At 42.1% G+C, this 25422-nt stretch overlaps 3 protein-coding genes across 3 annotated transcripts; 2 read left to right on the forward strand and 1 right to left on the reverse strand.

Annotated features, from left to right (window-relative positions):
* Positions 1 to 612: 612 nt before the first annotated feature.
* Positions 613 to 7943, forward strand: zbtb21 (zinc finger and BTB domain containing 21). Its single transcript, XM_041052109.1, has 2 exons — positions 613 to 716; positions 3860 to 7943. Exon 2 carries the CDS (start codon positions 3862 to 3864, stop codon positions 6928 to 6930), a length of 3069 nt encoding a protein of 1022 aa, XP_040908043.1. The 5' UTR covers positions 613 to 716; positions 3860 to 3861; the 3' UTR covers positions 6931 to 7943.
* A 1705-nt stretch (positions 7944 to 9648) lies between these two features.
* atg101 (autophagy related 101) lies at positions 9649 to 11717 on the reverse strand. Its single transcript, XM_041050799.1, has 2 exons — positions 10990 to 11717; positions 9649 to 10901 (listed from the first exon to the last, which is right to left on the reverse strand). The coding sequence occupies exons 1-2, from the start codon at positions 11239 to 11241 to the stop codon at positions 10497 to 10499; spliced, it is 657 nt and encodes a 218-aa protein (XP_040906733.1). The 5' UTR covers positions 11242 to 11717; the 3' UTR covers positions 9649 to 10496.
* A 78-nt stretch (positions 11718 to 11795) lies between these two features.
* Positions 11796 to 25192, forward strand: LOC121191056 (C2 domain-containing protein 2). The gene is made up of 13 exons (XM_041052114.1): positions 11796 to 12620; positions 13094 to 13189; positions 14550 to 14669; positions 16645 to 16746; positions 17257 to 17373; positions 18190 to 18298; positions 19538 to 19646; positions 19736 to 19800; positions 19924 to 20039; positions 20162 to 20330; positions 20925 to 21166; positions 21359 to 21626; positions 22804 to 25192. Exons 1-13 carry the CDS (start codon positions 12339 to 12341, stop codon positions 23022 to 23024), a joined length of 2016 nt encoding a protein of 671 aa, XP_040908048.1. The 5' UTR covers positions 11796 to 12338; the 3' UTR covers positions 23025 to 25192.
* Positions 25193 to 25422: the final 230 nt, after the last annotated feature.

Consider the following 25422-nt stretch of genomic DNA (forward strand, 5'->3'; position numbering starts at 1 on the left):
AGACTGTTGCCAGGTACTATAGCTGACAAGGATTTCCAGGAAGAGGCCAAATAAACATAGCAACAATTCCCCACTGGATGCCAGTAATGACACAAATCTACTGCCATGCTATGGTGACTTCCATTCAGTCACAGACCTAATTAGTTTCATTGGGGTTAGGGGGCGTGTAGTTACATGTGTATTATATCTGTGCACTTCATCTCTTCTGTAGTTGTAGGATACATAAAATCTATCTATCTATACCTGTGTGTATTTTTTATTTATTAAAGTGAAAACATTATTCATAACGTGACAAGCAAAATATAGTTACAAAAATACTATTCTTAATTTAAACTGTTCTCAGAAATAATTACAGAACAATGCTCAAGTATACATTGAATTACAGTATTGGGAATAACTTTACATAAGTATAACAGTTAGCTTCCCATGGCCGTCATAAAAAAAACAGAGAACACTGACAGCTGAAATGAAAAATATGACCTATCCCTTTAAATTAGCCTCAGTGTCAAGTCTTCCGTTTGCCCCGCCTGCTGCTCCCGGACCAGCCTATCACAGCACAGTGCACGTGACGAGCGTTCTTTGCGATGACCTCATCCCTGGTGTGGGATGACGTCAAATTCAAGATGGATGGAATCACGACCAGCGCTCAAAAATCTACACAACACTGAATAAAGTCCCGGCTGTGTGGAGGAAAGAGCCTATTCACGACGTGCGGGGTAAGTGTAGACAGACTACCAAACTTAATGTTGAACAAAATGAGCAGGGAGGGCGAAACATAGTTGGTGGAGTGCTGTTAAGGAGAAGCTTTTTCCTTTTCCTCCCTGACGTAACTCGAAAGGGGGATTGTGCTGCTGTAAAACCTGACCAGCTACAACCTGTTTTGCAGCAATCAGCTGCGCCGCGTGAGGCCGGCGCGAAGCGTTTTGAATAAAATAAACAAAAACAAAAAAGAAAGCAAAAAATATATATCACCACTTCCACCGGGGGTAGCGGGTATATTTCACTCCCCCTTCTCCCTCCACACACACACACTCTTTCTCTCTCTCTCTCTCTGTCTCTCTCTCTCCAGCAGCGTCTCTGTCCGCCCGCACCGACTGTGTTTTCATTCCGGGATTACCGCGGTGGAGTCCATTGACACGCGCTCAACTTTCCCCCCCCTCTTTGATTTGTCAGCGCCGGTGTAACGTTAAACCGGAACGGTTCTTTGGCCGCTAAGCCGCACAAAAAAAAGAGACTGCTGTCCAAACTGAAACCTGCGTTTCCGCTGGAGAAGTTATCTGTCATGAGAAAGTGAGCCACGTCTCACGGATGAGCTCATGCTCAAAGCCTCACTCGACTTCCTCATAGAAAACTGGCGCGGGTGAATATTCGCTGCTGCTCTCTGAACGTGGACGACGAGTTGTGGTGAACAGGCCTTTAGCTGCTTGTTAGTTTTTGCTGAATGAATGAAGCTTCTGCCTATGAACCAATTATAGAAAGCGTCAATACAATCAACAGAAGTAACATGGCTTCCGGTCGCAATTTTCAAAATAAACGCCTTAAGGAGAAACGTGCGTTATTTGTGAGAAAATAGAATTGCGAAGCAGAGCAGTTGTAGCAGGTGAGGATGTAGTTTACTTGTTCTTGAATTTAGACACAGCAATTCCAGTGCACCTAGTACAGGTCTCTGATGTAATGCTCTGCAATACCTGTTTTTAACCATCCTTGGAGGCTCATCAATTGCTATGTGCAAGGCAGTGACTGACTTGTGCTATATACAAGAACAATGCAAAAAAAAAACAAAACACAAGGATAAACTGGTGTTTTATTGCTGGATATTATAAACAAATTCAGTTGCCAGTTTACTGGGTATATTTAGTTAAAGCTAATTCAATTTATTTCATTAGCCTCATGAAGGTTGTAACAGTGCTACAGACTACAGCCTCCAAAATGACCAAGAGATTCAAAATTGATAACTCAATAATTCAGTGTCTGAACTGAACATTATGATCTTCATCAAGGCTGGATTTAATGCATGGCTGTTGCATTAGACTATATTAGTTTTAGTCAGGTGTACCTCATAAACTGGCAACTTGGTGCCTGTTGCAGTGTAACACTAATATCCGGAATACTTATTTTACAGCTATACAAAAGGGCAATCTGTGAAAGTTGTTTTTCGTCTGGAAAAATGGGAAGGCGAGGCAGTGATCAAGCCAGATTTTTCCACATCTTATCTCACTAATCAGTTAAGTTAGAAGACATGGCAACTCGTGAGCATTAATCTTCTTTTTTTTTTTACAAAATTAGTGAGGTGGTCTTCATTTTGGGCAAGGAGGGAAACGAGCGGTGACAGGAAGTAAAGGTTTAAGGGGAGATTACACAGAGGTTCTGTGGTGAAAAGCCTTTACTTTAAATGCAAACTTTGTACAGTTCCTGCATTAGCCTGTGTAACTGAGGGTGACTTGACAGAGCTACATTTTTCATACCTTCTGACCACTAACATGATGTAATGCCCATAATCTTGCTGTATATGTCCTTCTGTGTTTGTGTGCACCATGTTGTGGTAAATAAAACGGTTCAGTCTTCAAATGATTCATTGATTATCAGAATAGTTGCTGATTATTTTTCTGTTGAATGATGAATTGATTAATCACCTAAATGTTACAGGTGTAGCACACAGTAAATGTTTTTTTTTCCCAACATACACCACAAACTTAATATACACTTGCTAAGCAAGATGCTTAGATGACAAGTGATGTATAAACTGAAGTAATCATAAATGTCTTCTCTTCTTAATACATGAAAAATTTACAAAAATGACGTTTTGTAAATTGACAATATCCCACAATATTAGAAGAGTGATCTGTTAACTTTACTGTGCAGGACATACAGGCAAAGTATGCCTGTATGTCCTTTACATATAGTGAATTGACAATAAAGAACCTTTGAACCTTTATATTAAAGAGTTCTAAACTTGCAGCAGAATCAGGTTGTGTGGAACATGATTCACCAACATGTGGTGGATGTTTCTTGGTTCTTTAGAGACCACAGTGGTATACTGATTTTGTTCTAGATGCTGATATTTATTTGATGTTAAGCTTAATAAATCGTGGACTTAACAAGACATGTTTGTTTGGAAAAATGAGTCATAAAAAGCTACATCACATACTGGTACACTACTGGTTGAAACTTTCTGCCTCCCACATCCTGCTATTATTCTTGCTATAGGATGAATCTATGACCAACCAGCTCTCCTGTGTTGCTTGTCTTTTTCTCTCCATTCTGATAGAAACATAGAGAACTACTTCCTGCAGTGCAGCGTTGTCCTAATAAAGCATCAGAGGGTGTAGTAACACAGTTTGTTCCAACACTGCCTTTGTACACACAGAGAGTTTGTAATTCATCAACAAACGTTGGTTCACCTGTGTGAATGGTTTGCATTAACTTTTAAGGCTTTATTTACTTCCATTGCTGCAGGAAAGATGTAAGTTAACCTGTTTCTCCACTTAACATTTATTTTTACCTTGGGCAGTTTATCACTTACTTTTGTACAATTTTTGGTTATTCACTGGACTTAAAGTGGGACTGGAATTTCCGACTGATAGTGTATGATTTCATGGTTATTCACAGGGGTGAAACTGTGAAACAGTCAGTGTTATGGCATGAGAATTCACAAGAACCATATACACAAACATACATTCATAATAGAGCAATAGGTCTTGTTTCTGAGCTACAGTCAGCTGTTAATGTGTGCGTAAATGTGCCTGTTTATGCCCATCTCTGTGAAAACATATGACAGACCAATTTTGTGCACATTTAATGATTGTCTTTGTATTTACATTCCTGCATTAAAATATGATCCTCTTTCTTTGTCTTTCAGCCATGGAGAGCCTAGTGCATTACAGTAACCCCTCCCATGCCCTCTCAGTGTTAGCGGTTCTCAATGAGCAGCGCCTGCGGGGTCAGATGTGTGATGTGGTCCTGGTTGTGGGGGACCAGAGGTACCAGGCTCATAAGAGTGTTCTGGCTGCCAGCAGTGAGTATTTCCAGTCCCTCTTCACACGGATGGACACAGAGTCACTGAAAGTTGTGAACCTGGACTTCTGTGAGCCTGATGCCTTTGAGATAGTTCTGAATTACCTTTACTCCTCCTCACTCTTTGTGGACAAAGGCAGCCTGGCAGCCATTCAAGAGCTCGGCTACAGCCTTGGAATCCCTTTCCTCACCAACATCGTGTCAGCACGGCCTCATGTGTCCTACTGTGTGTCTAGAAAAAGGCTTTCCTTCTCAGAGGAGGATGAGAATGATGTCCAGACAAGGAGCGTCATTGTGTGTCGGGTCCGAAATGACGCGACCCATTCCACTCGCTCAAATTATCCGAGAAAAACATCAGAGAGACTGTCATCTCCCCACTCTACTCGAGAGTCAGCACAGCCACCTTCGGAACACAACTCACACGAATCAGCCAGGAACTCTGAATCCATCAGCAGGAAATCATCCGAACAAAGAGAAGCTGCTGAGAGGAAATCCATCTATCCATACACCTCCATATTAAAAGGGAATTCATCACACATCACATCTGTCAGGCCTCAGCTGACATCATCAGTGTCCTTCAGCGATGCTGAGATGCAGCACGTCAGGCTGCAGTCTGGCACAGACCAGGACACTAAAGAGGAGAGTGAGGACCAGGAGCAGCACTATCACACCAAAGTGCCCTTTCAGGGTCAGGCCAGTGAGCCAAGCCAGGCCATTGACAGGAGCGGGCCGCTCATAAAAAGCCTACTCCGAAGGTCGCTATCCATGGACAGCCCCGTTCCAGTCTTCTCACCCACACTGGAGCTGAAGGAGCTGCAAAATCGGGAACAGTCAGTTGTTAAAATGGCATCAAAAACACCTGGACCAGAAACGTCTGCTCAAAATGGAAATTCCAAAAAATCATCTCCTCTGGTCCTCAGGCCAAAGTACCCCAGCGGGCATGATGAAGAAACTCAGGTAGAAAGCGAGGTCAGTGTGAAAGCTGAGCCGAGCAGTCCACTCGCTGACCCCATGGACATCATTCGAATCACAGTGGGAGATACTTTGCCTGTCAGTCTTAAAGACTTGCAAACAAATTATGACCAAGGTTCCAGGCTGGACTTCAGTCCTCTGGGGAAAAGAAAGGACAGGCCAGACAACAGAAGGTATCCATTCAAGAAGAGCAAATTATTTAAAGAACATACCCTCTCACTAGATGAGAACATGTCAGAAACAGCACCTCAGGGTGCCTGCGGTGACTCTAATGAGAACAGCGGGGAGCTGTCTCAGAACAGGATTTTCAAATGCTGGAACTGTTTAAAAGTTTTCAGGTCCAGTGCTGGGCTACATCGTCATGTAAATATGTATCACAACCCCGAAAAGCCGTATGCTTGCGACATCTGCCACAAGCGCTTCCATACCAACTTCAAAGTGTGGACACACTGCCAGACTCAGCATGGTGTAGTACAAAACCCGGCCTCATCCTCCAGCTCCTCTGTACTGGATGAAAAATTTCAAAAGAAGTTAATAGATATTGTGCGAGAGAGAGAAATAAAGAAAGCTTTGCTATGGAAGCTAAAGAGGAACAAGCAGGGCTTACAGTCTCCTGTGCTTACCAAGAAGAGATCGAGGCCCAGCTTCATATGTCCTTATTGTGGGAAAGTATTTGTGTTCCAGTCTCAGTACAGACAACATTTAAGGACACATCCTGCAGAAAAAGCTGACCAGGACACAGCAAGTGAGAGCATCCTCTACCAGGAACAGGATGAGATCATTCAACAGAAGAACACCGACACTGGTGTTTACTCCTGTAGACTCTGTAACATGAAGCTGTCGTCACCCTTTGAGCAGGGCGATCACGAGAGGGGCTGTCGACATGCGACTGTTTGCCCCTACTGTGGCCTCAGATTCTCAAGCCCAACCGTCAAGAGGGACCACGAGGCACACTGTAAGTACAAGAAACTGACATGCCTGGAGTGTATGCGGACCTTCAAATCCTCCTTCAGCATATGGCGCCACCAGGTGGAGGTCCACAACCACAACATGATGACTGTTAAAGACCAGATTCACCTGAGGCAACAAGAGAACGATAAAGAAGCGTCTGAAATGCTTAGAGAGGAGCATTACAGTAATGAGCCTCTACCCACCGGGAGCTCAAGAGAGAACATCAGCTACAGTGACTCCTCAGGTCCACCCATGTACGATTCAGAGGACTCCTCATCCTATGTGCCTGAGGACCTGAGCATGGGTCACCACGGCAAGCTCGTAGTGAAGGAAGAGCCTTTAGAGGAGGCTGTGAGTGAGATGGAAAACACAGAGACCGCCAAAACTGGGTCTGAGGAACCCGGTGTGTGGCCATGCGAGAAATGTGGAAATCTTTTCAGCTCTCGCAAAGACCTGGAACGACACCAGGAGCTGCTGTGCCACATCAAACCGTTCATCTGTCACATCTGCAACAAAGCCTTCAGGACCAACTTCCGCCTTTGGAGCCACTTCCAGTCCCACATGTCAACCGCTAACGAACCTGGAGCCAAAGAGATCGACAGACACCCGTCACCTCTGTCTCCCTCCCCTCCCATGACTCCTCAAAACCCTGAACGTCGCTCCCCACAGGCCACCGTTCTCAAATCCACCCAGACGGCCCCAGTTGCTGCAACCATGACTGAGGAGTCCAGTAGCCCAGAGCCCTGCAGCTCATCAGTGAGCAAGATGAAGAGGCCCGAGCTAGAACGGCAACCCAGCAGCCACAGCCCTCTGTCAAGGTCAAACAGCATGGAGAACCCAGGTGGTGCTCAGGAATCGGACACACTCTTTTACCATGCACCGTCTCTCTCTGCGCTGACGTTTAAGAGGCAGTACATGTGTAAACTCTGTCACAGGACCTTCAAGACAGCCTTTAGTCTCTGGAGCCATGAGCAGAGTCACAGCCACGTGTAAGCATCAGGCAAATTATAGCAGTGCATTTCTCTTCAGAGACAATACTTAATATTAGAATAGACACACCTCAGCCTACAAAAGGAAGACTTTGAATGTATAGCTTATTCGCTTGCCTCCAATGTCATATATTGAAGTGGCCAATGTTCATTAGAGGTGTAAACGTGAATGTGCAATCAAGTGCTAGATTCCTCTGTGAGATGAAATGATTATAAATGGTTTATTTTCCTTTCAAATTGATCTATAATCATCGATCTATTTTAGACCTCTTTAAGTTGTCTACTTGTATTTATCTATCTAGATGTTTTGAGAAAACAGGGTACAGAGTTGCACCCCTCAGCGAAAAAAGGTACAGCTACATACATTGTTTTCTCAGAGTGTGGAAAAAGTGCTTTAAACTTTTGAAGGCTGCAGATGACTTAAAGATTAGTGCTTTTGCTTTTGTATCAGATCTATCTCTTGATGTGAGTGACGTCCCTTAAGATAATATTGGTGGCCTCAATAATGTATTCAATATGCACTTTGTTTAACAGTTTGGTTCTGTTACAGGGCGACCGAGTCCAAAAGGTTTGCTTGGATCCTTTAGTTTCCATAACTGGGGTTTTAGGCTGCAGAAAGAAAAATGATAACTAGGCCCAATAGTATCTGTTTTGTTTCCTCATACTTAGCATTCCTTTGACATTTGTCCTCTTATATTAGTATGATAAGTAAAGTTCTAACACACTGTACATCAAACACCTCAGACACCTGTTGTTTTAGGCATTGCATCTCAGTATGCAGCCTTGATTCATTTCTTACGCTCTTCATTCAGTACTTATAGTTTACAGTGTCCTCCTAATTATTAGCCTGGCAAATAATTTTTAGAAGTGTACAAGTGAATGAGATAGTGCAATCATCAGTGATAAGATCTGAGAAAGTTGTGTTTTTTCACAGGTCAATGAATATAATGTTTACACGTGTTGCTTAAAAAAAATAATTTGTAAAAGGTGCTCAGATCAGCTTACTAGTAAAAATGGGGGAAGTTGCCAGTGAAGATAATGGGCTTGGTTTGATAGTATCCTAAATACTACATAACATCATTCAAGTATTTGGCTCATCTCATCAGCTGCTCGAAATCAATCTGAAATACTGTATCTACAGCAAGCAAATTATCAGAAGATTTTTATTTAAAGCACACTGCAGTAATGAAACTTATGGTTAAACTCAAATAATAAATATGAAAGTTAGATATATATATTAGACTCACAATTCCTGATTCACTAAAGTCCACCACCCCAGTGCAGCACCAGTGTTATGTAAATACTCATACACTGATAGATTTGTGCAATTAAACACATGTGGTAATTAACCAAGCTTTACAGTGCTTTGATGGCCTTATGCAACTTTAAAAATATTTTGTCAATATTATTTTACATAAAAGCACAATAGAGTTTCAGACGACTTATGACTCAGGCATTTTGAGGTGGTGAAGTCAACAGGGGGGGGGGGGGGGGGGGGGGGAGCAATGAGAAAGCAAATCTATTATTCTTCGAATGGGTGAGAGAATGTTCCTGCTTCCTACAGATTTATTATTAAAGATTGTGTTTTGATTGTATTCCAGTTGTTTCACAGTTGTATTCTTGTACAAGTATATACTTCTGCTTTGGCTTGATCGATTAGAAGTTTATCATAAATTATTACGATCGCTATTATTTGGGAGATGTTAAAGTCAGAGATTGCTTCACACAAACTTTGGGAATTCTTTTATTTTCTTTTTTCCTCTAAATGAGCAACGCAAGCTGCATCGTGATGTTAAATTCTTTGGAGAAATGATGTATTGATAATAGTGCTCTTAATTTCTTGTGAGAAAAAACTTTTTCAAAGTTTCACAGAAATGATTAGAATTGTGTATATGGAAGTGTTTGTATCCTCGATTTTGTACCGATTTTGTTAGTAAACAAGAGTTCTATCTTTTTAGTATTCCTGTGCTCTCACTGCAATAATGAATATTTGTATCAGCATCGGTTGTATTATTGTTGCTTTTGGAGACTTGCAGTTGTTTTGTGTTTAGGTTTTTCTACAGTTTTTGTGCTTCATTTCTGTAATAAAGAGTAACAATGGAGAATACAAATACAATCATTTATGGTATTTAAATTATTTTAAGTGTTAACTGTACCTTGGGTCTGAGTAGCCCCACAGCTAATGTCAATCTTTATCAAACAACATTTAACCATGTTTGCAAGATGTGCAGCAACTCAACAGGTGATCTTCTCTGGTACCCCTAAACTTTATTTCCTTTAAACTTTGTCACATTTCAATTGTTTTCTGATAAACTAAGCCAGTGAATGTTTGGCAGTTTTGATTTAAAATTACTAAAACAATAATTTAAATTTCAAAGTAGCTGCTGATTAATTTTATGTCAATGGAATAACTGATTAATCCACTAACTTGTGTGGCTCTAAATTGGATCAACATTTAGTATTACACACTGAGGCTCTGAATTTTCCCTTTATCCTGACACAACTGTTTTGTCCATATTCCCAGTAAATTCAGGGCCTTGAATTTACTGATACACACCGCCCAGGGTCTTCATTTAGGGTGAAAGAACATTTCTGAAATATGTTCTAAATTCTGTAAATCTAATCCCTCACCTACTATAAGAGATTTTTTTTTCAATTAAATATAATATTTATTAGTTTTGCACATAAAACCATTATACAATCATAGTAAAGGCCAGATAACTAAAACCCAGTTGTGAGTTTCATCAATGTGACTTGTGAGGCAAATCGAAGTGTGTTTATTAATTTAATGTGAAACTTAGAATGTGAAAACACACACGTGTCATCCTGTTGGCAGACAACCCAGAGCCAACCATGGGATGTTTTTCAAGCTGTGGGCCACTGTGACAATTTCTGGCTGGAAACTCGGGAGTGAACTTAGGAAGTGCTTGCTTTAATTTGGAAAAATGGCAAACTGGAAATCCTGTCCTCCCCATGTGTAAGGTCACACTCTCCATGAAATTGTGCGCAGAGAGGAAGTTTTCACATAGATGAGGAAATCTGTTTCCAAACTCATCCATTTCTTTTGCGCACACACACAAAAAAAAAAACAGATTTTATCTTATACAGTCAAGTCTCTCGTTTGAAAGAGGTAAAGAGGGAAAGAGGTTGATTGTAATTACATCAGTTACAATGAACAACATTTATTGTCAAAAAATTTACAATAATTTACAGATTTGACACTATCAACACACATTTTTAAAGAATTTAACTGGTACATAGTCACTAATGTGTTGAAGTTGCATTTCTAGATGGTGGAAGGTAAAGACAATTTGGAAAGAAAAAGTTTGCAAAACCAAAATATCTTTGAAACAGACATTACATAATCAAGAATCTTGAGATACAAGCAATATCAGAGCCACAGCAGAGATGTCAGAAAAGTGATTACACTGACACTGCTTCATTACAGCAGGAGTACAGCTGACAAACCATATTTTTTAGCTTAAAAAGAAATGTCAGGCAAGACTTCAGATATAGTTGGATAAAAAAAACAATCATCCATATTTTTCTTCTCTCTGTGTTGGAACTTCCTCACAGGGCCAGGGTGTCTTTAATCAGCCTTCTCATGGTGGTGCTTACAGAGGTGCCCAGAGAGTCAGTGATCTGGTATGTGATTTTGTAAAGGTATGGCTGGACATCTTTGAGACTGGTGTCAAAAACATTGTCCACTTCAGACTGGGTGGGCATCTTTGGTAAGTATTCGTGGCGATTTATGACCTCAACAACGTTGATCACCTTCTCACCCAGCTTCTCACCGACTTTCTCCCTGCAGATCTGTCTCTCCTGCTCATTGGCAAGGTTGACCACGTTGACCTTGATGCTCCACACCTCCCAGGGAATACACTCGTCAGAAAAAGGCCAACGAGACTTCTTCTTCTGGTAGAACTCCAGAGAGATTTGTCCCATGCCATCGCTGCCAGAATTGTTCAAAGCATCCTGGAACCAAAACATATGACACAACCGTCAAATTACAGGCCTGCCCTCGCATTACAGCTAACAACCGCGTGTGAAAATGACCAGTTACCTTGAATTCAGACACCGCTTTCCTGATCACCCTGTCCAGCTCCTCTGAGGACACCCTGACAAAGGTGAAATCTATGAAGTCGCAGTCGATGTCGAGTGTGCCCACTGTACCGATGGAGTAGGTGCCCTCCTTTTTGTAGTGAAATTTCCCGGTGCTGCGGTGCAGTAAAATGGTGTGCAGCAAAGACAGCATAGCTTCTTCCACCTGTCTCGCCTCCACTGTTACCTCAAGAACTTCCGAGCGGCAGTTCATTGTGAAACGATAGTTATTTCCATTTACAGGCGACGACACGAGTAGGATGATGATGGCTACTGTCTCAATACCACTTTGTTTACCTCTACGAATGGGCGCGGTCTATTCTCTACAACGTATAACTCTATTTTAAAATACAAAATAGGTTTTTTATCATGGAAACCCTACCCCCAGACGTAGTTTGTGGGCACTGCGCACAGGAACATAGTAGCAGTACCCAGCTAGCGAAGTGTTTGCTACAAACAGGACAGGAGGATGTTGTAATGATGTCAATAATGGCAGACAATCTACGGCAAGTCGCGTAGTTAAAAATACTCTCACTGGTTCGTTTTTTTCCCTTAACTTTGCATCTTACGAACCACTCAGTTAATCTAATATAATACGAAACCTCATTCATTGATTAAAACAAATCACCGAAAGGCCAAATGTAACCATAAGATGCTAAAGACGTCTCGGTTCATCGGACCACCCAACAGCAACAACAAACTCTGGCATTTGTCGCTGTGCATTCTGGGAGTTACAGTTTGTGCCACATATCCGTTTCCAATTGGCAACTTAGTCCAGTCAGACCGACTTCAGCGGCCGCGACTGCTCACTTCGCTTTCAGGATGTTTTACCGGGACTCTTATTCAATACCTGCTTATCTTCCGATGAGACTTAACCGCTGACATTTGGGAATAAGTCTTTTGTGGGAGACTTTAGCGGCTCCATTGCTAATGAAGAACAGCCAGTTAAACGAACCGTGGCGAAGATTAGCTAACTAAGCTAACAACCATATTCAATGAGAGGAGCCACTCTGCAGATTTGTTTGAACCCAGAGACTAACTTTAGCTCTCTGACAATGGTCTAGGTCTCTACACCCAGCTTGTGTTGTTTTGGACCTCTGTGCGGTGTCTAAAAGCTGCTATGGAGCACTGCAACATGGATAGCAAAGAACATAATTTGTTTTGGGGGTTGAGATCTGTGCTGTTACCACTGACGGGAGATTGCCTTCACTGATTTCGCCGTTCCCTGACTAAATAAATACTATGAGGTTGCCAGGAAATTTCTCAGAGGAGGTGTGTTAAAGCTGTGGTCATCATTTTCATTCGCAAAGGATGTCCGACTTGGAAAGTGCCAGTTCATATTTTGGTTTGGAGGATCCGCAGTGGCTATGCATGGTCACACTGTTTATCGCATCCCTGGTTACTCTGATACTGTATTTCATACAGTATTTCCAGCAAAGGGGTGTAGGTAATAAGCAGAGAACAGCAGAGGACAATGCGGCGAAGGAGGAAGCTGCCGCTCTGCTGGAATGGGCGCTGGCACTGAGAAGCTGGAAGAGTCAGTGGAGAGGAGCTTGGTGCAGGGCTTTGAACGACGAATCAAGGAAGCGTGGGGTAAGTCTCATGACCCCCCGAGCCACAACTTCTCTCTGTGGCAGGTGACTTCAATAAACACAGTGGGGCTTGTCATAGGAAGTGACACTAGATTTTCTCTAGTGATTTTTTTTTCACTTGTACTGGGAAAAATCACCCCATCTATGCTCTCATACAGGTAGACCCAGTCACTTCATCCTCTGACATAAGATACACTCTGATGGTTGTCATCAACATTTCCACACTGCCTTCGGTTCAGTGCCAACTCAGCTCTGTAAAATTTGCATTTTCCTGAATCACCCCAGGACCATGTGCATTTTTTTTTCTATTCCTCTGAATAATCAAGTTAGAACATATTCAGTGGTGTTTCCAGTGTGATACAGTACAGCCCACATTACAGCTCATTTATTGGCAACAGTTTAATTTTCCTATTCTGTGAGTTGGGTAATAGGCGTTTGCTGTGCTTTTAATATTCCTGTCTTCTTCCTCATCAGGGTGCCGTTCTGTTGACATTTGAAGAGGATGATCTTGAGGCATCAGAGCTCATGGTCAGCCGCGTGTCCAGTTTTCAAAAGTCTGCCAGGAACCAGGTACACAAAGTCATAAAGTCAGTTTGTTATGAAAGAAGTTGAAGGGATTTTGCTTCACAGCAAAATGCCTTTATACAGTATGTGTATGGCTGTTTTGTGTTGACTCCTTCTAGTGATTGATAAATATATTTTTCCGAGAAATATCTGGATCAGTGATCAGTGCCCTTATTGACTGTGTGTGTTGTGGTGTTCTCCTCCTCCTCCAACATCCTCTGGAAAAATAATGGTTTGTTTTCCATGGCAGGCTCAGCATTCATTTGGATTACAGCAGCAGACACTTTATAGAATTCTAAGTTGCTTGTTTATCTAGTTTATTGACAAAGGTTGTCACTCAAATCAATCCCCCTTCCCTAATTCATTCTAGAGGGAGCTACTGTATAGCTAGTGATGAATAATAGCCTGCATTAAACACGCACTAACTCATCTACTCTACAACTTTGATATAGACATTTCCCCCACTAATTCAGATTTGGCAAATTAATCTACTTAGGTTTTCTTCTTCTGGTGTCCACACGCTCATTACAGAACTCAAAAGACACTCTGAGTGATTGCTTGTACTTGTAAAAAAGCAAGCTACATAAACGCTTGCGCGATTATGTGCCCAACCTGCTGCTGAGTGTGTGTAAAGCAAACTGCCCCCAGCAGGCTTTTATTTTTTAGAGAGGTCAGATCAGGACAAATTGCTGGCTGTGTTACTGGCCTGGTGGGCTTTGCTGAGCTCCCAGTGCAAACTCAGCTCTTTCTTTGTGATCATCATGATATGGACCAAAATACCAGGTGTTCTGTTGTTGGATGTGCAGAGTTTAATGAACAGAGGCTTATTTTTACTCACATGCTCTCATGCTCTGTGTGTGTGTGTGTGCACGCGCACACTCTAAGAAGCTTATGTATCTGTCAAGCTCAGCACTAAGGAGGAGCAGGCAGACAGGAATGCATCAGCACCTATGTTTGTGTTTCAGTTTCTCCTCACAGTGATTTAATAACACACTGGACGAACACATTCACTCTACCCTGAAATCAGAGTGATTGCACTGAATAAATGTGTTTCAAGTAAGGGAACACTTTACCATTGTGTTGTAGTTGACTGTGTTCAAGTTGTGTTTCACTGCAGTGAAGGTGTTGTGCTCACACATCACTGAATCTGTAGATAATACCTTTGGAAGTTAGTGCAAATGCTCTCACTCAGTTGAGAACTCCTAAGGCAAATATGTTGTTTTTGGATCTGTTCCATGTGTCTTGTGTGTCTTGTGTAAGGATGCACACACGCGATGGTCTAACTACGGGCGAGTTGCATGCAAATGCTGCTTGTGTCCTCAGTAGATTTACATTACACTAATGTCTCACTTTGTCTTCCCAACAGGCCGCTTGCTGCAGTGTGGTTGGGGAGAAGCTTCAGTTCTCTCTCTGTGCAACACTGACAGCCATGGCTACAGCAGATCCCTGTAAATACACCGTGTGTATAGCTCCACTGGAGCTGCAGGTAAGTGCTCTGTAGTTGGTCCTGGGGTGATTATTAAAGTAGTGAGTTTTTATGAAAGAAAACAATGCTCATTTGTTCTTTTGTGAAACACCTCTGTAACACTGAGGCGTCAGAAGAACAGAGTTACATCCTTTGGCAGTCACTGTGGTTTAGTTTAATGGGAGATTTTATTAAACATGATGTGCTGCCCAGCGTTGGCGCTCTCTGCTGGCAGCAGCGTTAGATTAAATGGTTGGGGTATCTTTCTGTGCTTGGCAAACGCCCTGAAGACCTCATTAAAATCAGCGTCAGGCCCATTTCCTGTAAGGCTAGTCCACTTTGTCTACATTCACATTTGTCATGGGCCTTTACGGGATGATGACACTCTGAAGTTATGACACTAATGACCACTTGTTCTTACCTGGAAATTACAGTCATTTATTTCGTTTATCATGCTCAGATCTGACTGCGCTCATCTCTTCTGTGAAATACTCCAGTGTCTCCTCTGACACTCCTCCCTCTTTAGACTTTGATGTAGTTTTGAAATAAAGCAGAGACAAAGGTGATATGTTGGGATGTGTAACAGGTAGAGTCCATTAGGCTGTGCTAAGCCTTCATCCTGTTCAGTGTTAAATCTTCACCTATGTATGCATACAAGCAGCTATAGCTAAGCTAACCCAATTGTATTAACACTATTTTTACACCAATAAGGTGCTTGTCACCCTTCTTGAGCTCATTGTGCCATAAATACGAGCAGAGTGAGAGGCCATGAAGCTTAAGTCAGGATTAGAGTCGGGTGTTTTTGTTTTGGTTGTGGGTCAGTTGTTGTTGCAGGAACATAAAGGAAGCCTCTTGTCCTCTTTTCACTCTCACTGTTTCAGCTCAGTCTGGAAAAGTCAGAAAGCCTTTTCAAATATCTCCTTCCACCCACTGGAACATTTGTTAGCTTTTGACAGAGATCCAAGCTAGAATGGTCCTGGCTCATCATGTTAGGAGTGCAGGGATATGTGGTACAGAAGCCCCGGACACACACAATAATACACCCAGTAGGCTATGGTGTGCTCCTGAGTGCACTTTGTCCTTTTGTCCACGCTGCTGCACCACATGGTCTGTCACATGTGATGAGGGACACACTCGTGACATGTGTCATGCTAATGGGGTATTCATCTTTGAAACGCAAATGCTACCTTGCCACATATGCAATGAAGGCAGTAACCTCCTGTTGTTCATAAACAACCTATCTTCTTCTGTTTATGTGGATGGAGGTTTTTTTTATTATCATTCTAAAATAATATCTAATATATAAGCTGATCCAGGTCCTATCAATCCAGCCTCTGCTATATTTCTTCCAGATCCATCTAAGCATTCTTACTACTATCTGATGAGGTCTTTGTTTGGCATCACATAGGCGGCCTTTCTGTCTTACACTGGAATCCAGGCATGCTGGGACAGGACGGCCCAGTCTGTTTTCTCTCTCTCTTCCTCTTCTGTCTTTTCCTTCTTTCCTGTTCTCTCAGATGACCTAGGTGTTGATCTATGCCTTGCTGACCTTCCATGAGAAACCCTCTCTCTGTTTGTCAGGTTGACATAATGTGTTGTAGAGCGTATGGTGTTGACAATCGTTTCATAAAACAAAGTAATGTAGTTCATGGTGTCCAGGATCTTAACCACCTGAGAACTCCAAAAAAACATTGTTTACAGATTTTCTCACATCAGACCGTACACATGAATCCTACTGTAAATCAGGGTCCCACCCACAGACTGCAGTTTGGAATAGACAGAAATAAAATAAGCCTCTGATTTATTTCCCCGATCAGCACCTCTTATGTTTTATTTTTTCATTGAAAACATATTCTGAAATTCACTATGTTTGGTATATTGCTTGAAGTCTGGAGAATCAATTTGATTTCATCTTCATATTAGTCAGTATTACTATAGATTTACTGTACGTGAATCTGATGAGCATTCACGATGTTCTCTTCTCTGTGTCCCTCAGCTTGATCTACAGATGCAAGAAGCTGAAGATGAGGTCAAGGTGAGCTGGGGAGTGTCTCACCTGGAGGCAGGGGAGCTGCAGGTGACGCCCACTTTCACCCAGGTAATTTTAATGCTGCAGATAATGAGATGAGCTTGCTGCTTGTGTAAGTTGTGACACGCTAAAACAGAGGCCTAGGGAGGAAAGCTTTATTTTACCAAAACAAAACGAAACTGACTGTAGAATTTGTGTTATAATAAACTGAATGTGGGTCGGTGCTAACCTTTCTTCATAGCAATACATTTCTGTTGATGTTTGTTAAGTTGTGTAAATCAGCTGGAGAGTTTAATAAATATCAACAGGAGTCATTGGGGTTTATCGAAACCTTGATCTAGTAATAGTCCAAATCACCTCTGTTGCTGGTGAAGGGTCCAGTCTTATTAAAACCAGTCAGATGTTTTTAGACCATTTTGAAAGTAGATCATAAGATGTGAACAGTCAGTCACCACACCAGTGAAGTAAAAAGGAAGTTTAACAGTCAGAGTCAGCTGGTTATTGTGTTTTCCTGTTTAACACAATCAGTATGTTTTTGATATGTGTAATTTATCTTCTGTCATCGTCTCTGTCTATCAGAACAGTGCCAACTCTTCCAATGTAGCAGCCATAAAGGAGCAGCTGAGGCAGCTGTTATGCGTGACGCGCCCCTCTGTGTTGCTGAGCTACAGGCCTGCTCAGGCCTCAGAGGTCAAGGTGAGTGGAGGAGTTGTGTCTGATGCATGACATCTTAACAGCTGCCACACAAGAGCACCATGCAGGTGTGTGTGTGTGTGTGTGTGTGTGTGTGTGTGTGTGTGTGTGTGTGTGCAGGTCTGTTATTCCAGGTCATTGTTTGCTTTATGCTGCAGTTTGACAAACCAGACTTTAATCAGTACTTTCTCACAACGCAACAGTTTGATTTGAGTTGAACTGCAGTTGTGATTCTTCTCAAGGATTACTTACACATTAATCATGGTGACCATATGCCTGACTAAAGCCCTGCCGAAAAGCCTAAAGAGTAAACTCACTGTAGTTTATTATGCTGGCATGCATTTACACAAACATTTTTACTGATGTGCACTTTGTACAGCTGTCACATGATGTCCTGTGTTTGTGCATCACACGTTCACAAACTGTAGTTAGAATTCAGCATAACATGTAACACATCTTTTAAGTTGTTTTAGGGGGATTTTTGCCTTTATTTACATAGTGACAATTAAAGAGAGGAACAGGAAAGTTAGGGGATTACAACCTCAGGCTAGTGTGTATTACCGGTCACCAGAGCCATGCTTCCTCAAAAATTGAGAAAAACTGGTAACTTGTCTATTTGAGATTCTGTAGCCAGGAAGTGTTTGATTTTTACTTATGATTTGGTTGGATTTCCATAGGTTCAGCCCTGCTGTGCAAAAGGCCTTTGAATCACCTCTGTGATGTGTGTGCTACAGCACTGTGTTTACATTGCTGCCGTAGTGTTGCAGTCAGTAGATCAACATCGATCAAGTTATTCACTCGCTATGGTTTCTCCCGTAGGACGCCCAGAACAAAGTGGTATCACCTCCCAAACCCCCCCGAGCCCACGACTGGAAGCTGCTAGTGAAAAACATCCGGGTGACACTCAATCAGGAGGAAGATGCTGCAGGTTGGATGTTTGTCTCCTTCATCATTTAGAATGAATCGTGTTCTGTTCAAACAGCTGTAGCTGTGTTTAAAAGATTTGATCTGTAAATAGATTTTCTTCTGTCAAAAGCTTACTGCATCACACTGAAGTCAGAATACACTGTACAGAAATCTGTGTCTGCAAGTAGAAAGTAAAAGTGTGCCAACAACTGTGACAGTATCAGTAAGGTCAGTGTTAACTGACTGAAAAGGAAGGGCTGATTAAAAATAATAATAATGAGCTGCATGGGTTATCTTTGCACCAGCCATTTAAACTCCACATCCATCTGTATGTACCTGAGGTTGGTTTGGTATTGATCCCAGCTAATAAGCATTTTCCTGAGACACTGAGCTACTTCTTTAATTACATTGTCAATCCAGGAATTAAAGAAAGGGTTTAACTAAAGAAGCCGCATTTAGTAAATCAGTTTAATAGCAGTGGAGCCGTTAAAACAAATTCCAGCTTCACCTGTTTTTATCAAGTCAGAGTGAAAACAAAGCACCAGGGTGTTGTCAGCCATGAAACCAGAGGACAAGATGTTTTGAGCTGGTAACAAGTTATTAAATCCATTGTCTAATGATGAAGTCTTGGACCATAACAACACGCTCAACAACTTTGTTTTGCTCTTTCCTGTGATGAGTCACTCTCTAACTGTGAGTCATTGTTGTCAGGGCATCTTCTTAAGTATTCTGCCTGTCGCTGAACGCGGCGCAGCAGAGACATGACACTGCATTTGACAGTTCACCCTCTGTTTTCCTTCCTTTTCAGTGAAGGACAGCTATGCTTAGTTTCACTTGGGACACTTCCTGTTTTTATACGCTGTCTATAAGCTTCTTGCTGATGTCGTATTCATTAGGAGACAGTGCTTTCATAGTATTGAAGGCTAATAAAATTCACTTTTAAATGGGCTTCATTTGCCTTTATGCACCCTTTTATGCTGAGGAAGAGCTCTCACCCATTACTTTATGAGTCTCCTCTGATGTATGCATAATTCATCATGCATATAATGTAGACTGAAATCTCCTCTGTCCATTAAAGTAAAGCAGTAGCAGTCACCATTACAAAATTTAATCTTGCAACAGCAGCTTTTATTTGATCGGCTTCAACAGATTTTGGAATTAATTTACACTTAGCTCTTGCACTTAGCTCTTGCACCACACACTGTGGCTTTTTTTTTTCCCCCTGTGATACAAGCTGAGATGTTTTCGGCTGTGTTTGCAGGCAGCATGGATCCTCTGTGTGTGCTGCAGTTAGATGATCCTCCACAGAAGTTCAACACCTCTGTCTTGAAGAACACAACCAGTCCTGCCTGGGACCAGCCGTTTATCTTGTAAGTTTTACTGTGTTTGTGTTTAGTTCTGCAGTCGGTGCATGTGTTTTCTTTTCTTTCCTAAACTTTTTATTCCTCCGTCTCACCAGTGAATTGAATGGACGATCAAAAGAGCTCAATATTCAGTTGACGAATGATGGACAACCTCAAGAAAGTAAGGAATAGCTCAGGAAACGACTGCCTGACTTTTGATGACAGAGGCTTATTTATTTCATGAGCTGTGACAGTCGCATGCTTTGGTGCTCCCAGACTCCATCAGGTGTTTTCTCTTTGTCAGGCTCCCTGCTCGGTCAGGTGTCAGTGCCTTTTGATCTTGTAAAGAAGCAGCCCAAAGGACAGCAAACATTTGCACTCATGACCAAAGACACGGTGACTGGATCACTCACTACTGACGTAAGACCATCGTCCCAGTCAACACTGGGATATTATCACACATTTTGATTTTATTTTCGTATATCTGAGGTTTTCCTTTACTTTATGTTAGAATATTAACTGTGGGGAGCTGTATTTCTCAGTTTACCTACCTGGAGCCCAGCGAGGTGAGGTCCTGGCACCCTCCGACCCCAGCCTCCAGCAAGAGGGTGGAGATGGACCGTACAGTCATGCCCTGTGGCACAGTGGTCACCACCATCACCGCAGTGAAGAGCAAGCCAGGTCGACCGCTCCCACTCGGACTCAGCATAGGTACGGCACCTCAGCACCGTGACACTACATGGCAGAGTCTTTTTCAGAGAAGACATTTGTCCCATTATTGATTTATAAAAGAGACATGGAGTCACATTTATTTCTTTTTTTTATTCTAATACTGTTGATGTAAGAACAGTTTTAGCAGTTTACAATCCAAATAGTGCAAATGAGATTGTGAGTGATTTCAGATTTCCATGGACGTGGAGTTCCTGTACCAAAACAATGGTATAGCCTATATGCCTTATGCCAGTAGGACAACAACAACATAAACTATGGTTGAATCCTATTTAGCTGCACAGGTGTTGGAGTTCTGGTTTTTATTTATGCTGACTCACAGTCACACTGTGATGGCTCACTGGGACAATTAAATAGAACAGAGCTAATGTTAATGTTTTTAGTGAGAGCTGCGCTTTTCCCAGTACGACAAGTCAACTGTTATGAAAAAAGCCAGAGTTACCAGAGGACCACAGCTAAAATTAACATCATTTTTGCAACGTGTGTTATGCAAATTGTTAAATCTTAACAAATTATAGTCTGAACTTCCATTATACTCATGAAGCAGTGGGTTGAGATGACTGTGTGCTCCCTCAGATCCTGCCCAGAAAGCTGTTGTCATCAAGCCCAAGCTGTCTGAGCGGCGTGTTTCAGAGCAGACGTCTATGCTGGGGCCCACAGTCAGCAAGGCCCTGTCCTCCTCTGACACCGAGCTGCTGATGCTCAATGGCACAGACCCGGTGGCCGAGGCCGCCATCAGACAGCTCCACCAGTCTGCCAAGCAGAAGCTCAAGTCCCCAGTGAAGAAGAGTACCATCATCATCTCTGGCATCGCCAAAGTAAGGCTGAGCTCATGAAACCGATCTAAGGAACTCTTCTCAACGTACATTAAAAGAGAGGACCTCAGAGATGCCAGTGCAAATAGTTGGTCATTTATGATGCTGTTAGTGTTTACATGAAGAAATGCTAAATGTTAAACCAGAGGACTTGACTAGAAATGAAAATGAATGAAAATGTGAATATGCTTCCAGACGCCTTTGTCTCAGGATGATGAGCTAGCTCTGATGGCGGGCTACGCTGCGGCGATGGATGCCTCGATGTCAGAGGGCAGCTCCACTCAGGATGTGACCACGGCGATTGCATCAGGGACCAGCAGCCCTCCAGAGATGTCGGAGCCCCAGGAAGGCCCCAGTGGACTGGGCCGGCCTCCTGAGGACTGGGAGAGCCAGACAGGAGAGGAACTGAACCATGCCTCGCTATCCATGTGTGTGTCTGAGGTGAACTGCAAGAAGAGCAGAGGTAAGAGGTCATAAAGGGGAGTCACTGGCCTAAGCCCCAAGCCATGTGGAACTGAGGATTGTGGCATTGCTGCTTTTTAAAGGTGTTTAATTCTAAGTAAATCTTACTTTAAATTGTCAAACAACATATTGCCCTACAGACAGAGCTCAGTCAGTTTTCTCTGTGTGGCTGTTTTTATGGCCGTCTGTTGCTCCTCAGTGATGCCGTCTGTTTTTGTGTTCTCTTCTCTCTTTCCCTCCTACTGTCACAACCTTTCCTCTTTGAACTCTCATCACTGCCATCTTAGAGGAAAGCAGTGCTAAGCACACATTATGTCCAGATGAGTAAGTTACAGTATCCTTGGTTCTCTAGTACATGTAGTTTCTGCTAGCAGTAGAGTAGAAAACACTCCTCTTCAGCAGTGTCAGATTCATGTTGTAGTTAATGTAAAATCAGTTATTAGATCATTTAGATGCTGTATTTTAGAATTGCTGTGAGGCTGCACAATATAGGAAAAAGTACGGTGGATATTTTGACATTTTCATTTGGAAAATGACATGATAATGTCATAATGAAGATCTGACTCTTCTCATATTACAGAACCAATAAAGTTATTGGACTTACAGTATATTGTTCAGCCTTTTTGGTGAAGGATTTTCTTATGTGAGGATTTTACTGATGTCTCTTTCTTCACTGTAATTAATTAGTTTTTTTTCCATAGTATTGGTGTATTATTATCAACCTAAACTAATCCACAGATGCTGAAGAAATCCCTGAAACTCTGTATGTGTTGAAAGGAAGGAATGGTGCTTGCAGCCATGTTGGACCATGTGGCTGCTCTCTGTTGGTACAGTTCAGTATGTGTTAGCTGGTGATTAAACACAAGTTTACAAGTCAGAGTGTAAGCATCCAAAGCTTGACCGAGCTCTTTTACAGAGGAGAGACTAGGGAGGAATAAATAGTATATTTCTTCTTCTGTCCATGCCAAATTTTTTTCACCTGCAATCAAAATTTCCAGCTAACACAAGCTCTGTGCCACTGCTGCTTCAGCTGTCTTCAAATTGCTGCCACTTCAAAGAAATACTGGATATGACTGAAGGTTTTTTTTTTTTAATCATTAGTTTGATGTCATCTTGACCTAATCCTTGTCTCGCTGTATCTTAAAGAATGTTTCCTGTCCTCTGATTCTCTGCTACAGGCAGCTTCCTGCAGAAGAGTGCCAAGCTCTTCTTCCGGCGGCGTCACCAGCGCAAGGACCCGGGGATGAGCCAGTCCCACAATGACCTGGTTTACCTGGAGTCTCCAGCCGCAGTGGAGCGGGCCAGCCGAACCGCCACGCTTAGCCGTATGCTCAACCGCAAGAGTAAGAATAAGAGCAAAGCCAACGGCTCTACCTCCATGGGGGAGCCACACGTGTGACCCCCACCTTCTTCTCACCTCAGTCCCTCCCACAACAACTACCATCACCACCTCAAACTTGCACTGGCAAACTTCCTGGCTAACCTACTCCCCCTAATGCCCAACCTGCATACTGGGGCTCGTGCATTGTGAATGGGAGAGCTGTGCAGATGGAAAAATATCCTCTTTTATTGCCATGTCCTGCTTAAGTACTTCTTCTAAAAAGGAGACATTCCACCAAAAGCAAGTGTGTGCATGTGTGGATGAAGGTATCCTGTCCTGGACTGATGGCATTCCAGAGGATATTACTTTGCATGTTTCTTTTATTTGGTTTTATGCAACATTTTGAAATCTTTAAGTGCTTTTATGGCCTCGTTACAGACAGAAGGGACTGGTGTAGGCCGTCGCTCTTTACCTCACTGAGGGTAAAGGGCAAAACTCTCCCTGCTTGTAAACCGTACAGTTTCGTACGGTGGACCAACAGGACCAAAGATGAAGAGCAGAGTGGTATTTGTATGATTTGCACAGTCTTAGTACCTTTATTTAAAGTGCAATGACAGGAGCTACTCTTGTGACAGAGACTCTTCTGTAGTTCTGATTCGTGTTAACAACATTCACAAAGGGAGATGATCTGGTCACTGCACGACTAGTGCAAGTGAGAGATAGTAATATGACTACTTTTTGACACTAAGACTATGAACTATGGTATTTAAATCAACGATCCATCATGTTTTTTTTTTTTTTCAATACACTTAAAATACTTGTAATTTTATTCCAAATAAACAGCTATATATATAATGTGCGTATAAAAGCTGTCCAGAGAAATGGAAGCCTTATGTTTAACAAAGATATCAAAACCAGTTATTGCAAGTGAGTTGTGATTGGCTTGTACAGAGGTCGTGTTATCATGCACCACCAGCTGTTAAATAAAAGAAGCAACACCCCTCTAAAAAGAAACAGTGACACTGTGGCGAACATGAAACTTTAGCTATACGTGAGCATTATATGTTTACTCCTCTCTGCAGTGTTTTTAAATGATATGCAACTTTCTCCTGTGTCTTCCCAGATTCCTCCTGTACACTACTATTATCAGCAGGACTGTTAATGTGTCAAAAGGGAACAGAATGAACCTTTATCCAGGAACTGTGATGTTACACTCGGCCATATTTGTCTCATTACGCACTAATGAAACTCGTTCTATGCTCATTTCAATCCCGCATTTCATCTGAATGAAATCCTCGCTCTTTCATGTAATGTTTTATTGTTGTTGTTTTGTTTTGTTTTTTAAGATGTAGCTTTGAACACCTGAACAACAGAAAGTTTGAACATGTTTGAGAGTTTGTTTTTTTTTTTAATCCAGCTAATGATTGTATTTTTCGTTGAACACATTTCTGTACATCATGTTGACTGCTGTTTCTTCAGTGAGTCCATCTGCTCAGAGAACTGATGCAGCGCAGTGACAGACAGAATCAGCAGATTGCCTTACAGATATTCTGAGGATGTCGTCGCGGACGGCAGGTCTACACTCGTTCCTCGACCTTTTGGTCCCCAGGCTTCATCCGCCATCAGACCAGAGAACTGAAGGACTGTAGCGGGCTGTCTGATTGGCTCTGAGCGATGCCCTGTTCCTGCACCATCAGCAATGTCTATAATCAAGAAGCCTATGCACATATCTGTTAACTGGGTGTTTGCATTATTAGACTACCTGAGAATTAAAAACACTTACTTACTGTTCAGGACTCTGCAGATACAGTGAGGGCTGTCTTTGTGTGTTGGTATTTACACGGTAGGGCTGTGATCCCGTCTCATCAGCTGCTCTCTCCCACCACCATTGACTAAAGTTTGTTTAAAAAAAAAAAAAAAAAAAAAAGCAAAAAAGAAATTCAAAAGCCAAAATTGAGGCTGAATAAAAATCTGTAACCATAAAACGGGTCGTTTTAATCATGCTCAGCTTCAGAGCCCTTGCTTAAGGCATCCTGCAAGCAGTGACTACATTTATTCATCCAGTGAGCAGTAGGGCTGTACGTGATTAATAAACTGCTTCCTGATGGGTTTTTTTTTTTATTGGCATCTGCTTTGTGCACAGAAACTGACTGACTTAGCTGTTGTTGCAGAACGTCAGCCAGTTCCCTGCAGGGACTGTAACTAATATACATATCGAGTTATTTCATTTTCAGCAATAAATATTGATTGAATAACTGAGACTGTGGTGCCACTTTGAATTTCCTGGCTGTGGTGAATTCAACTCAGTGTTGTAAATCTCTACGTGTTGATTTGTTGTTTTACTTCCATCATATTACAGAAGCTTTTGTTCATGAGGGCTGGACAGTGTCTTGCTGGTTTAAAGAAACTACCAAAGAAAGTATAGTTTTGAGGCACTTTACATTATATTGCATAGACATAAGACATTTAATCAGCT

The sequence above is a fragment of the Toxotes jaculatrix genome, chromosome 12 (genome assembly GCF_017976425.1).
Source record: "Toxotes jaculatrix isolate fToxJac2 chromosome 12, fToxJac2.pri, whole genome shotgun sequence".
NCBI lineage: Eukaryota > Metazoa > Chordata > Actinopteri > Toxotidae > Toxotes > Toxotes jaculatrix.

What these genes read in the sequence shown, in the direction of transcription:
- zbtb21 (XM_041052109.1), top strand. Translation starts at nt 3,862, where the DNA reads ATGGAGAGCCTAGTGCATTACAGTAACCCCTCCCATGCCCTCTCAGTG.
- atg101 (XM_041050799.1), bottom strand. Translation starts at nt 11,241, where the DNA reads ATGAACTGCCGCTCGGAAGTTCTTGAGGTAACAGTGGAGGCGAGACAG. An exon ending in AAGCGGTGTCTGAATTCAAG is followed by an intron (nt 10,902 to 10,989) that starts GTAACTGGTCAT and finishes TTTTGGTTCCAG; the next exon opens with GATGCTTTGAACAATTCTGG.
- LOC121191056 (XM_041052114.1), top strand. Translation starts at nt 12,339, where the DNA reads ATGTCCGACTTGGAAAGTGCCAGTTCATATTTTGGTTTGGAGGATCCG. An exon ending in TCAGGAGGAAGATGCTGCAG is followed by an intron (nt 18,299 to 19,537) that starts GTTGGATGTTTG and finishes CTGTGTTTGCAG; the next exon opens with GCAGCATGGATCCTCTGTGT. An exon ending in GAACTGCAAGAAGAGCAGAG is followed by an intron (nt 21,627 to 22,803) that starts GTAAGAGGTCAT and finishes TCTCTGCTACAG; the next exon opens with GCAGCTTCCTGCAGAAGAGT.